We start from the raw sequence: 13164 nt of genomic DNA on the forward strand, positions 1-13164 counted from the left end.
TCCACAGAGCTAGATGGTAGCTTGGTGCATCTATGAAACTGCAGAGAATGAGGAAACCTGTCCTCTTCACGCTGTTTAGGAAACACTGTCGATCTTTCCTGGACTAAATAATGCTGCTGGGGTCAAGATAAATAACTTCTTGCTCCCCAGCCCCAGTTGTAGTTTCACTCCTATTTATAAAAGATTGAATGAAGCCCCAAGAAATCTGGGTCTCAGCTTCCCAGCTCCCTAGGGCAGGGCAGAGTCAGGCACAGCTGCCTGGAAGGGGAGTGAGTTGCAAAGGGTGGAGGATGAAAATCACAGGAAGAGGAAACACCCATCCAGGCGGTAAGGCAGAGCCCTAAGTTCCAAAGGTGGGACTGACCCCGGACTCTCTGCCCTCCGAGGTTCCCTGTCTACTTACTCCCCAAAGTCATCCCAGTACAGGGAACAGGGAGAGAGGAAGGGATAAGAAAACGGAGTCAAAAAAGATGCCCTCTGGGCTTGGATGCGGAAACAACCTTCCTCCCAGGGTAGGCAAGGTCCAGAAGCCCCCGTGGCTGGGGTTTCAGAATCAGGCCCCATCCCAGGGCAGTACTATCCCCTTCATCTCATGCCCCTACAAGCCGCCTTTAAGGAAGCCCAGTGCCTTGTCCAAAGCCTCGCAGCCGAACCCGGTTCTCGCTCCTGTAAAATGAGCCAACTGACATAGGATTAACTGAGAGCGCGCCACAGAAAGCACCCGGCTCATGGGAGACAGTCACTAAATACGAAATTAATGGTGAGGGTCGGAGGGGGTGATAAAGAGGCCCGAAAAGTGTCGAGTGAAGCAGCTGAGGGAGGAACTAGGCCGAGGGCAGGAATGGGACAGAAAAGAGATCGCTGTGACCACGGCAAAAAAAACACCACCAAGGTTCGGCTGCCACCGTCCAGCCGGCGTCGCTGGGGGCCTGAAGCCCCGCCCCTGGGTAACCACGCCCATTCCCCCGCCCCTCTCCCCTGGCCCCGCCCCGGTCCCGCCCCGCCTCTTGGTCCCGCCCCCAAGGGCCCGGAAGCGAAAGCTGCTCCACCTCTTCCGAGCGAGGTCACGGCCTGGCAATCCCGAGCGAGGTTTTCGAGAGGGAAGGTGTCTCAGTGGGTCAGGGCAGCCCCCGGCCCAGCGCTATGTCCCGCAACCTGCGCACCGCGCTCATTTTCGGCGGCTTCGTCTCCCTGATCGGCGCCGCCTTCTACCCCATCTACTTCCGACCCCTAATGAAATTGGAGGAGTACCGTGAGTGACCTCTGATCCCGCGCGGTGGCCTGACCCCAGTAACTCCCCCGCTTTCCCCCGCCCCCTCTACCTTCACGTGGTGCGTGTTAAGAACATGTCTCAGGAGTGAGATAGAGCTGGATTTGAATTCTCCCGTGTGCAGCCGAGCCTCCTGTGAGACTCAGGTGGCAGTGTGTGAAGACAGCCTGCACACAGCAAGCCGACCCTAAATGCTGTCTCATACCTGCCGTGAACATTCACTGAATGCTATTATGTGTCAGGTCAGGCATACGTTGGATAATTTAATTCGCACAACCTCACCTTGAGGGACATTTGTAAAACATACCCGTTTTACAGATGAAGGGACTGAGGCTCAGAGAGGATTTTAACGTGCCCAAGGTCACACAGCTAGTACTAACATGGCAGATATTCTATGCCAGGCCTCTGTCTCCACACCCTCCTGGGAATGGTGGTGGGAGGCAGCTGGAACCCTGATCATCCTGAACTGAAAGTATTTTTATTGCGCTTCATTTCCACTCCCAAAGATGTCTGAGCAGAAATATTTCAAACCCAAACTGTTAACCTGGGTTTTTGAGTTTTTCCTCTTTTTTTTTCTCAAATCGTTTTTCAGATTGTGCTGGTTTCCTTCATTTGAAGCTGGTTGCTCACATGGTAATGGTGAATATCTAGGGAGTAATTTTGCTCCTTAATCATTCAAGTCCTATCATTCTAAAAGCCAAACTCTCCTTCCTTGAGACCTATACCTCAGCAAGGATTAGCACTTTGATACATCTGAAACCATCTGTCAGAGAGAAAATATTAGGCATTAGAGGCTCATTTTGTTCTCCAGGAAACCTGAATCATCTTGAAGATGGAAGAGGGCCAACCCTGCCCCTGGAGAATATTCACGGAGGCTGAAAGCTTGGCGATTTGAAGGCTAAAGCTCCGTGTAAATGCTCTGCCCATTACAAATGTTACAGCATTTGGTTTTTGGACGCATAGCATTTAAAGTACACACTCAAATTTCCGTGTAGCTTCTTTTCATCAGCCAAGACTGGAATGGCCTTTGTGTATTCTGCCTTCCAGCCTGTCTGCAGGCAGTGTGGGAGTAAGGTGGGCTGTGGGAAGCCCTGCATAATCTATCTCCACCACCCTTTCGCTTTGGGTCTCTGCCCCAGGCTATCTTATTAAGGCCACTAGAGTTGAACTTGGAACAAGGGGGTTGCTTTGCACCCCATTAGGCAACTTTAAGTTATGAAGACTAGAGCAGCGATTTCACAACCAGAGGTAATTTTTATCCCTTAGGGGATGTTTGGCTCCATCTGGAGACTTTTTTGCTTGTCACAGCTTGGAACAGGGGGTGGTGAGTGTGCTACTGGTATCTAGTGGATAGAGGCCAGGGAGACTGTTAAACTTTCTGCAGTGCACAACCCCCCATGACAAAGAAGTATCCAGCCCATTTATGTATGTTTAGCTATATAAGTACTTCCCACTGTGTTCCATTGCCTACAGTATTCAGTACAGGCCACGTAGATTTATACCCCAGGAGGAATAGGCTTTACTGTCAAGATTTGTGTAAGTACACACTTATGGTCTTTGAACAATGATAGACTCGCCTAAAATTCCTCAGACTGTGCCTACATTGTTAAGTGACACATGACTGTATTTTAATAAGAAAAGTGAAGTGATCAGATTCACTCTGACTGTATATGAAGGAAGGGTGGGCAGGGTCAAGTCAGGAGCACGAAGGCCTGGCACAGGAAGGCTGTATTTCCCGTGACCTTGGGGAGAGGTGCCATAACCCAAATCACAGCCATGATTATGGGATAGGGAAAATGACTGCGTTTGGTAGCCATATTTAAGAAGTAAACTCCATGGGGATTTGTGACTGATTTGCCACAGAGGTGAGGGAAAGGAGAATGGTACCCAGTTTTTGGCTCCCAAAGCTGAGGTGTTAGGGGTGCTGGTCATTAACTAGGAAACGCAGGAAGGAAGCGGTTTGTGGGGGTGAGAGGACGAGTTAGTTCAGTTTGGGACATGTTGAAGTTTAGCTATCTGACATGTTCTTGGAGATTTGCCATGGACTGAGGCCATGCCAGGTTGGAGCTGAGATACTAGAGTTGAGATGGGAATCAGAGTCGCCGCAGTAGAGTTAGGGCTGCCAGACAGCGTGCAGAGTTTGAAAGGGCCTAGAACAGCGTGCTGGGGAACACTAGTGTTGGGGGGTCTCAAAAGCAGGTGATCAAAGGAAGAGAAGGACGTCAAAGGAGACTGAGGAGTGGTCAAAGCGATTGGCTACTAGTGGCTAAAACCAGGAGAGGCTGCAGTCACGAGCCCCATAAAGACAGCACTTGGACTTGATGAAAAGGGGTGCTCAGTGGGGTAAGCCTGCTTGGGGACAGTAAGAAAGTTAACAAGAAAATATGCATTGAATTTAGCAAAAAGAAGGGAAAAGTAATTTGTTAAACATGCTTTCTTTCAGTGGCTTAGAAGTGGGCAGGAAGCAGATTGCAGTGGATTGAAGAATAAATAGACAATCCAGAGGGTGCCCCAAAAATGCATATACATTTTAAGAAAGGAAGAAACCACTGAAATTATAATACTTGGCATATACCAATAGCAAAAGATGAACGCAAGTCATGTTTGAACATCTCTTGTAATTGCAAAAGTCAAATGTGACTTGATTGCTAATTTTATTACAGTTTTTTTTCTTTCTTAAAACGTGTATACATTGTTTTGGCATCCTCTATATTAAATTGACTAAAGATGTTTGGCAGTATGGCGAGGAGAATGGCAAAGTCATATTTGCAGCAGGTCACAGTGTCTGGGGAGAGTTTTGTTTTACTTTTAGTTTTGTCTGGGAGACAAGGGAGGGTCCAGAAAGTCTCAGATAAAGAAAGCTGCTGAAGAAAGCAGGTGGCAGGAGGTGACTTGGGCTCATGAATCCAGGTAGAGGGAAGAGCCTAGGGCCGTGGGCAGGGTACCACTTCCTCAGGAGGAATGAATGCTGCTGTAGGGACACTTTAGGTGATGGCTTCTCTTTGTGATGCAGGAGGTCCCGTCATTTAGGAGTAAGAGGGTCGACCTCCCAGGACAGACTCCCCCTCCGTGAAATACTGTCTTCCCTGGGCGTCTGTGGCTGGCCCCTCAGCCAGTCCTCCTGGGTTTGCTCTCTGCTTCTGCCTTTCAGCCCCTTCGTAGCCTTTCTTGTTAGTTCTTCCCCTTCAAACTGCCCTCCTTACATTTGTATTCCCCAGGATTTGGGGCCTGTGGAGGAGAAGCGCACCCTCCCCACCCCGACCCCATTTTTAGAAAGGTAGGGCAGAAAAGCCCAGTCCCTGAGAAGTGGGTTACTAGGAAAAACAAGATTGGGAGCCAGCGTTTGGCAAGGTAGGCCACGTGGGACCCAAGCATCACATCATTTTGGGCCCTTCAGCTGGGTAGGGACAGGTGGGATTCAGGCTCACAGCTGGAATAAGCCTGCAGAGAGCATAAAAGAGGGGCAAGCTGCTTTAGGTTAAACAAAGCCAAGGAGATCTTCCATGCTGGCAAAGCAGGCGAGACACTGTCACAAGACTGCCTTATTGGGCTTCCTGTTGACCTTCAGCATGAGCACAGGTCTTTTGTCAACTCAGCAAGCTTTACTAAGTGTTCCATGGAGCACAGGGTCAGTTCTGTACATTATAACTCAAGTACGAGAATGAGTCCTGGAGAGAGGAGGGCATCGGGCAGGTCAGCGATTCAGAACCAGAAGTCTGGGGACAGTTGTGCTGTCTGTGCTTCTGGAAGGAGTCCCAGACGTTGCTTCGTAGCTTTCCTCCTGTTGGCACAGTGTGGTTGTTCTGAAGAGGCCGCATTTAGGGAAGCTAGCTGTGTGTAACTAGAAGCCTAATCTGTCTGTGTCCTAGAACTAGACAGTGGCCTGCACATGGCCTTTTACAAATAATATACATTTGGGGCTAGCCTATGAAATGAGACAGAATAAGATCGTTTGCTGTGATCCATTTTGTTTTTAATTTTAATTAGATATGCAGAAGAATAAAGACATAGGGTTTTACCAGGAGGGGCTTGAGCTCATTTCAGGCCCCTCATTTAGTGACTGCAAAGTTACCCAGAACATCAGTTGCTGGGTGGACACTGCACCCTGACTCTCCTTGACCTTGTCTGTACTTAATGCCAGGAGGCTTTTAAGGTGGCAGAGAATGTTTAGCAGTTGGGCAAGTGAAGGCCACTTGGGAGAGCTGTGAGGCAGCTCAGTCTCCTGCCTCTGGGTCCTGCTCCTTCCCTGCTTGCTGCACCTGGTGAAAGTACGAGGTTTGACAATTAAGTTCACAAACTTATCCTAGAAAAAGCTCTACATACCTCGTTGCTGAATATCACTACAGTCACTTTCAGAAGCTATGCACCAACACCAGCATCTAGTCCACCCTTCAAAGCACTTTTGGAACTCTTTTATTCTGTAATGACCATCAGAGCTATTGTTGTATGGCATTTAAAAACATGCAACAATGATCAGAACATCAGTCAGCAAGACACCGCCATATGTCCTCATGAACACAGCTGTGAAACTCTGATATACCAAGGTTACAAAACCCTACTGAATTGTTTGTATAGTACTGTCAACACAAACACATGGTGGCAAGTTTGCTATGTTGATTGTCAGACCTTGTACAATGACACTTCTCTAAGGTCATTCCAGAAAAAGAGTCCCAAAATTGCTTTGAAGGATGAACTAGGCACTGGCATCGGTGCACAGCTTCTCAAGGGGAGTACTTCAGTAGTGATACTCAGCAATGAGGTATGCAGCACTTTTCCCAAGATGAGTTGGTAAACTTAATTGTCACACCTTCGTGTGTTGTACACACACAGGGCAGGGTCACTAGAAATCACTGGAGGCAAAAATACAGTTCTTCCCTCGTGAGGGTATTTCCCGTATCCCACATGCTTAGAATAATGCTGTTCATTCCTCTTACCGTGTCCTTGAATAAATACGACGGCAGACGGAGGTCTTGTTTTCTAACCAGCATTGCAGAGCCCCCTGGATTCAGCCCGACTCTTCTCGAGAGGAAAAAAAGCGATTACAGTGTTGAGAGGAGCCAGTGCTTCTAGTGACCTCTTGGACCCCCTCAGCCTCTGGGTCACACTCACCATAAGTGCACATCAAGTTCGGGAATACCCCGTGGGCAGATGGAGGATGTGTCTCGCAACAACAGCTAAATGGGAGCACTGAAAGGCATTTTGTTTGATTTTATATTTGTTACTTTAATAAAGATAGCTTCTTTGAAGTGATCACCATGGAACAGCCACAATGGTGTTGGACTTATACCATGTTTCCCCGAAAATAAGACACACTAGGGCTTATTTTCAGGGGATGTCTTATTAAGTATAATACAACAATCTACATTTATTTAAATACAGTTAAATCATCTTCTAGAACCTGACAGGGGGAGCTGACCTTGTTGGAGGGGCTGGTGCTAGTGGTGTGTGAACTCCTTTCCCCTAGCCATTCTCACGTGTGCAATAGGATGCCTGCAACCTTGGTTACTACACGCGCACCTGTGCAAGTGCAAACGGCTGGGAGAAAGGAGCTGTGGCAGATGAAAGGTATTCCAGTCTTCCTTACCGCTCTGCGCCAATGCATGGCGTGGCTCTACAGATACGCTGCATAGCCATGCCCATCGCTAGGTCTTGTTATCGGGTTAGGGTTTATATTTGACAAATGCATAGAAATCTTGCTAGGGCTTGTTTTTTTTGGTAGGTCTTATTTTCAGGGAAACATGGTACACGTTTTACAGTTGTGTATTTCTTTTAACTAAAAAAATAAATCCAAATGGACAAGAGATCCTGGAATAATATAGTAAATTCCTGTATATTCTTCACCTTAACATTGCAATTGCTAATACTTCTCACACTGACTTTCTCCCCCCTCAGTGATACATACACATACGTATGTATGTAATTATGTAACGTTCACACATACATGTATAATTACATATAATTATTAGTATTGTTTTGCTAAACCATTTGAGAGTAAATGGAAGACATTGTGAGCTTTCACCCCTAAATACATCAGCCTGTATCTCTTAAGAACAAGAAACATTATCTTATATGATACACAATACAGTTATCCAGTCTAGGAAATTTAATTCTCATACAGTGCTACTACAGGTAGAAATTTGCAGTGCACCAAAATCCGAAAGTTTTTGAACCCCAATATGACACCACATTCCACATCTGAGTGCTAACCACGAACTTTGTCTCATGCACAAAATTATGAAAAATATCGTATAAGATTACCCCCAGGCTGTGTAAAGTAGATATGAAATATAAATGAATTTCATGTTTAAAGTGGGTCCCATCCCCAAGGTACCTTTTATATATGCAGATATTCTAAAATCTGGAAAAATCCAAAACACTTCTGGTCCCAGGCATTTGGGGTAAAGGACACTCAGCCTGTATGGCATTCACTGCACACATTCAAATTTTGTCATTTGTCCTATTTCTTCAGGTTATGACTTATGCCTCCCACAGTTCATCAGTGGGAGGAGATGGGAAGGTAGATTGCCAAGGTTGTATCCTGCACTGGCTTTTATCTCCTTTTTTTATTTTAGGTTTCCAGCTGCTGGTCCTCCTCTAGAGAACCCTCACTAGTAGTTTTAAGAGTGCCAAGGGCTGGGGCTTGCGCATACTGTATTGTTTAATTGTTGTGGACGCTACAGTAACAAGTCACTCGGGTTTATTTCCCAGTTCAACAGACATTCAGCATAGGATATGTTTTCATTTTCAAAGACTTAAAAATTATTAGGTGGATTCTTCTTCCATACAAAAATCAGCCCATCTGCAAGTGTTGGCTAGTTTTAATATATTTTGGCCCTTGGTCCAGAGATAATGAGCCTCAATTAAAACTACAAATCAAACACTGCCTTGGCACTAGAGGGCAGAGTCAGGCTTGCTGAGACCCTGGTGTGGGAATTGGCTAGCTCAGCGTCTCCTAGATGGGTTTAGTCATTTCGTTCCTGGTAGAAACCAGCTCACTACTGGAGTCAGTAATTAGCTTATCCTGATTTGTTCGAGTCGTTAACCGGCCCTTTTCCTGAGGTTTATAAACATTTGCTATTCCTCCAGTGATGGTGAAATAGAAACCTACTGTCAGCCTCATCAAGATGTACTTGCTAAGCCCAGAGGAACTAGTTTCTGTTTTCCTTTTAGCATATTCCGCATTCACAGATAAAGTGTCTTTGTGTTATACCATGAATTTACATAAGACTGCTTTGGCCTTGAGAGTGTTTGTAAGACGTTAATGGATTAAAGAACCAGGGGATGAAGACAGGATGCTGATACCTGGGTATCACTTGGTAGGAACTGGTTCAGCAAAGTGGTTTAAAATGCCTGACCAAGCCAAACTACAGAGGAAGTTGCATTAGGACAAGGATTATAAAGAGATTATGGTCTATTCAAAATAAATCCTCAGCCTCTCTTCAACCTCATTAGCAATTAGCAAGAAAGTGTGAAGACAGGGATTCCTTTCTCTTCACTTGGTTCTCCGCTGCATCCTAAGAGGTTAGAACACAATTAGGCATTCTGTCCTTGCCACCAAGAATCAGCTTCTTTTGATGCTCGGCAGCTTGCCAGCTTTTTAGCGTTACAGTACCTGCCTCTCAGAGAACGTGTTTGGTACACCAGGATGTCTGATTTTCTTCAGTTTGTAAGTCTAGGATGCTTTCTATCAATTATTTTTTAAAAACTCATCACTCCCCTTTTCCATAATATCAGAAAATAGACCTTTTAGGGCTGGGAATTTTTATCTAATGTTGTTCCTGGCAAGACCAATGCTAATGTGGGCTTTTACTCCTTGGCATTTTCTCAGAGCATGTTTGAGACGTCCGTACGCTCAGGCTTACATGCTGACAGTGTGGTAGGGCTCCGTCCTACAAGAATTTAATGACTTAGGAAGTGAAATCATCTTTGTGTTGAGTTACGTGGTATTTCAGAAAGTCTGAGCCCTTGCAGCAGCCATCTCATCCATTCTAGATTGAAGAAGTCTTTGGGCATATCTTGGTCCCGAGGGTCTTGGTTGCTATTCACTTTCTTTTCAGACAGACACTGTCAGTTAATCCCTATTGCCCCCGTGTTTTGTTTGCCAAAGCAAAATGTAGCATTGATAAAAATAAAAATATCAGAAGGTCACATCACTAAAGAAGCAAATTCAGTGAACACTAGTTTGGTAAAACCTCATTTCTTGTACTTTTATGCTTCTGTAACTTTGAGAATCCAGTTCTCAAACGAAAAAGCAGCCTAATATCAAAGAAAAGCTAAATGTGGATTTAAAGAAACACTCTCAGCCTGATTAAAATAAAGGTCTGATTACAACATTTAATTACCATAATTTAGTAGTAAACATCCTTTGGCTCCAAATCTTTCTCCTGAAAAGCTGCCATTCGTTTGTCGAGATACTTAAAATAATAAGCCTTTGTTTTTACAGACCTGGGTTTATTCTAAACCACTTAGAAAGCTTGAAGCCCACAGATATGAAATGCCCAATTTCTCTTGGCCCTTGCCTGCTGGACCTCTCCAAAAGGCCTGGCTTAGCCGCTGTAGCTACGATGCACTTACTAATTGGCACAGCACCTGCAATCAATTAGGGAAGCTTCAATTATCCAAACCAAAGCCACCCACCCAAAGATTAATTTTCTGCTCTATTTCCTATCAAAAACAGCATATTTAGCTCTGAGTCTAGTCCTTCAGTGGAGTGCATTTTAGACATAAAACTACATCGTTTTCTCATTAATTGTATTTGTTCCTCCAGTTCAGCTGCCGTCCTCTCGTAATGTCACGCCCACCAGTTCTTTCAAAATTGTCCTTTTTCTTGTTATTTTGTTTGCCTTTCCAAAATGCTGAGATCACAGAGAAAAGATGTGCGTTGGGAGCGTTTCTTTTGAAGCACGGTTTTATTTTTCTTTGGAAGTACCCCATTTTTCCTGTTCCAGGATCTCTGAACCCCCACCACCTAGACGCTTTGTGTAATGGCATCTCTGAGTTTAATAGCACCCATAAATATTGTTTTATAATTGTCCCGTGTCACTGGCCCATGTAAATACAAAGATTTCACCCGCCCTCCCCTCTAAAGAGTAATTTTCTGTTGTGTTTTTCAGAGAAGGAACAAGCCATAAATCGGGCTGGTATCGTTCAAGAAGATGTGCAGCCACCAGGTAAACGGGGACACAAAAAAATGAAAACAGACTCTCGTTTGTACTACGGTGTTGTGTGGCTTGTGTGTGTTTGCTGTGCCGCAGCGCGTGGGAGATTGGCTTTGTAGCTTAGCGACCAGACTGTGATTCTGCTATTTATTTCACAACACTTGCCAGTCTGTAGGTGCCACCCAAGACTTCATTTTAATATTTCGCCCCAGAACACTTTTGCAGGTTTGCCGCGTTGCTCTTCTGCATTTGATAAGCGGGCATAAACATGTTAACAAGTGTGCCATTAAAGAGGAAACATGAATAGCTATTTTGCAGACTTATTTACCAAGCACCTATTTAAACATTGCCCTCGTGGGAAAGTGGTGTTTACTCGGCAGCTATTTTAGTTGGTGTGGGATTCTGCTTCCTACCAAAGCTGAAAAAGCTCTCTTTATGGCTGAATGGTTAGTTCTAAGTTGGCCGAGAATAAGAGATTTCCAGTTTATTAACCCAAACTCCTGTCATCTCTGACACCATTCTCTTTTGTGGATTTATTTTTTAACAGGGCCAGAGCCATAGCTTCCCATTTGGGGGCAATTTCTGAGCTATTTAAAAGTCCCTGGTGCTGCCGTGGTTTCCCAACCATTTCGTGCCAGTGTCTCCCTCCTCCTCCAGCCTTCTACCGTCTAGGGCTACATCGTAAATTACACGGCTGGATTCTGATGTCATTTTGCTTGGGGTTCAGGGAAATGGTAGGACATTGAAAATTGGATCCTGTTGTTATTCATGTTTTTTTCCATAGGGCTAAAAGTGTGGTCGGATCCATTTGGGAGGAAATGAGAAGGCTGCCGTCAACCCTGATTAGGAAAGGAGGTATCTCCAACTTTCAGTGCTGCCTCAAGTGTAATCAGTCACCTCACCATAGGACAACGGCTGAGAAGAAAACTCTGGACTGCTGTAAATAAGAGTGCTTTAATAAAAAGACTGTGCACAGGATTAATATTTCCCTTCTTAAATGTCGAAAGAACCCTGGAACAAATTAGACCATTACGAAGGTTTTCAGGATTCAGTCGACTTTGCGAAAATGAAGCTGTCTCACCCAGCTGTGTTTGGCAGCAATCTGCTTATGATTCCGCCTTCACCACTTACCCAAGCGCGCTGTGATGTGAATACCAGCAACCAGTGGGCTCAGGAAGGTCCAGCTCCATTTCGCCATCTTCCAAATAAGAGATTTCAGTAAAAAACCACCATCCTGAGCCACCTCAGAGGGCCCTTTGAAAATGTTCAGGTGGATAAAGCTCTTTGAGGACAAGGTACTTTGTGCTGTTTAAGATTAAAGGATTCGGCTTACCCATGTCTTGGTGAGGATTGCTCCATATTGGAAAATAAATATGCAGCAAGGCAAACTGGATGGGCGCGCATGCATAGAAATCAGCGATGAATTCAGAGAAGTGAAAATCTGTATGTTAAAATGATTGTGCTTCACAATGGCGTTAAGTTTTAAAATCTTTTTTTGTAAAGCAATTAAATTCTAGTACAAAAAGTGCTATTTGAGTAGACTATATGTGACTAGATATTTGTGTGGTATTCATCTGTATAAAGATTTTTATTATTTTTTTTTTTTTGAGACAATGTCTTACTCTGTCACCCTGGGTAGAGTTCCTTGCTATCCTGGTGTCATAGCTCACAACAGCCTCAAACTATTGGGCTAAAGATACTCTTGCCTCAGCCTTCTGAGTAGCTGAGACTATAGGCACCTGCCACAACATCTGGCTAATTTTTCTATTTTTAATAGAGACAGGGTCTCACTCTTGCTTAGGGTGGGCTTGAATTCCTGAGCTTAAGCAATCTACCCACCTTGGCCTCTCAGAGTGTTAGGATTACAGGCATGAGCCACTGCACCCAGCCACACATACTTTAGATGTGAATAGCAAATTTATTAAGACAAATACTTATTGAATGGTGATTCTCTACCAGGTTCCTCACCAGGTGCTGCCAAGATGAAAATGAAAATATGGGCTGGGCATCCCTTACCTGAAAAGCATTTGGGATTTTTTCAAATTTTGGAATATTTCCCCATACATAATGAAGTTATCTTGGAGATGAGCCCCAAGTCTAAACACAAACTTCATTTCTTTCATATACACCTTATATACATAGCCTAAAAGTAATTTTATATGATATTTTTAATTCATGGAACAAAAGTTTGTACTGTGACCCCGTCACATGAGGTCAGGTGTGGAATTTTCCATGTAGTGTCTGTCGACACTCAGATAACCAGATTTGGGGACAGTTCAGATTTTCAGATTAGGGATGCTTGATCTGTCTCTCTCTCTCTCTCTCTCTCTCTCTCCCCCTTCCTCTTTTTTCTTCCCTTTCTCTGTCCAGCATCTTACTAGATTATTACTTTTGAAGAGGCACATATTTTCCATAAACCCAGAGTGCCTTGCCTTTACTGTAGGCTCTTTGATGAGCTGCCTGATGATATACATAGGTCACTATGAAAGTTTTGAGACAATCTGCGTTACGGTCCATTATTTCACTTCCAAGAAACACAGTCCACAGCGTCCTTTCTGATTCACCCTTGCAAGTTTCAGCTTGCTTGGCTGATGGGTATAGCCGGGAGGGCTTCGTTTGTCTCCATCCACATGGATTTTACGTTTCTTGATTTTTGTGTATCTCAGGATTTCATAATGACTTATTGTTGTGAACTTGGAGTTTTCTTAACAGACAACTGGCCCAATTATGTAATTA

General features: G+C 44.6%; 1 protein-coding gene across 1 annotated transcript; it reads left to right on the plus strand.

The window, feature by feature from the left end:
• Positions 1-841: 841 nt before the first annotated feature.
• SMIM20 (small integral membrane protein 20) lies at positions 842-11956 on the plus strand. The gene is made up of 4 exons (XM_012807450.2): positions 842-947; positions 1025-1252; positions 10384-10440; positions 11213-11956. The coding sequence occupies exons 1-4, from the start codon at positions 842-844 to the stop codon at positions 11248-11250; spliced, it is 429 nt and encodes a 142-aa protein (XP_012662904.1). The 3' UTR covers positions 11251-11956.
• The last annotated feature ends 1208 nt before the right edge of the window (positions 11957-13164 follow it).

The sequence above is a fragment of the Otolemur garnettii genome, unplaced genomic scaffold (genome assembly GCF_000181295.1).
Source record: "Otolemur garnettii isolate 467f Iridium unplaced genomic scaffold, OtoGar3 scaffold00069, whole genome shotgun sequence".
NCBI lineage: Eukaryota > Metazoa > Chordata > Mammalia > Primates > Galagidae > Otolemur > Otolemur garnettii.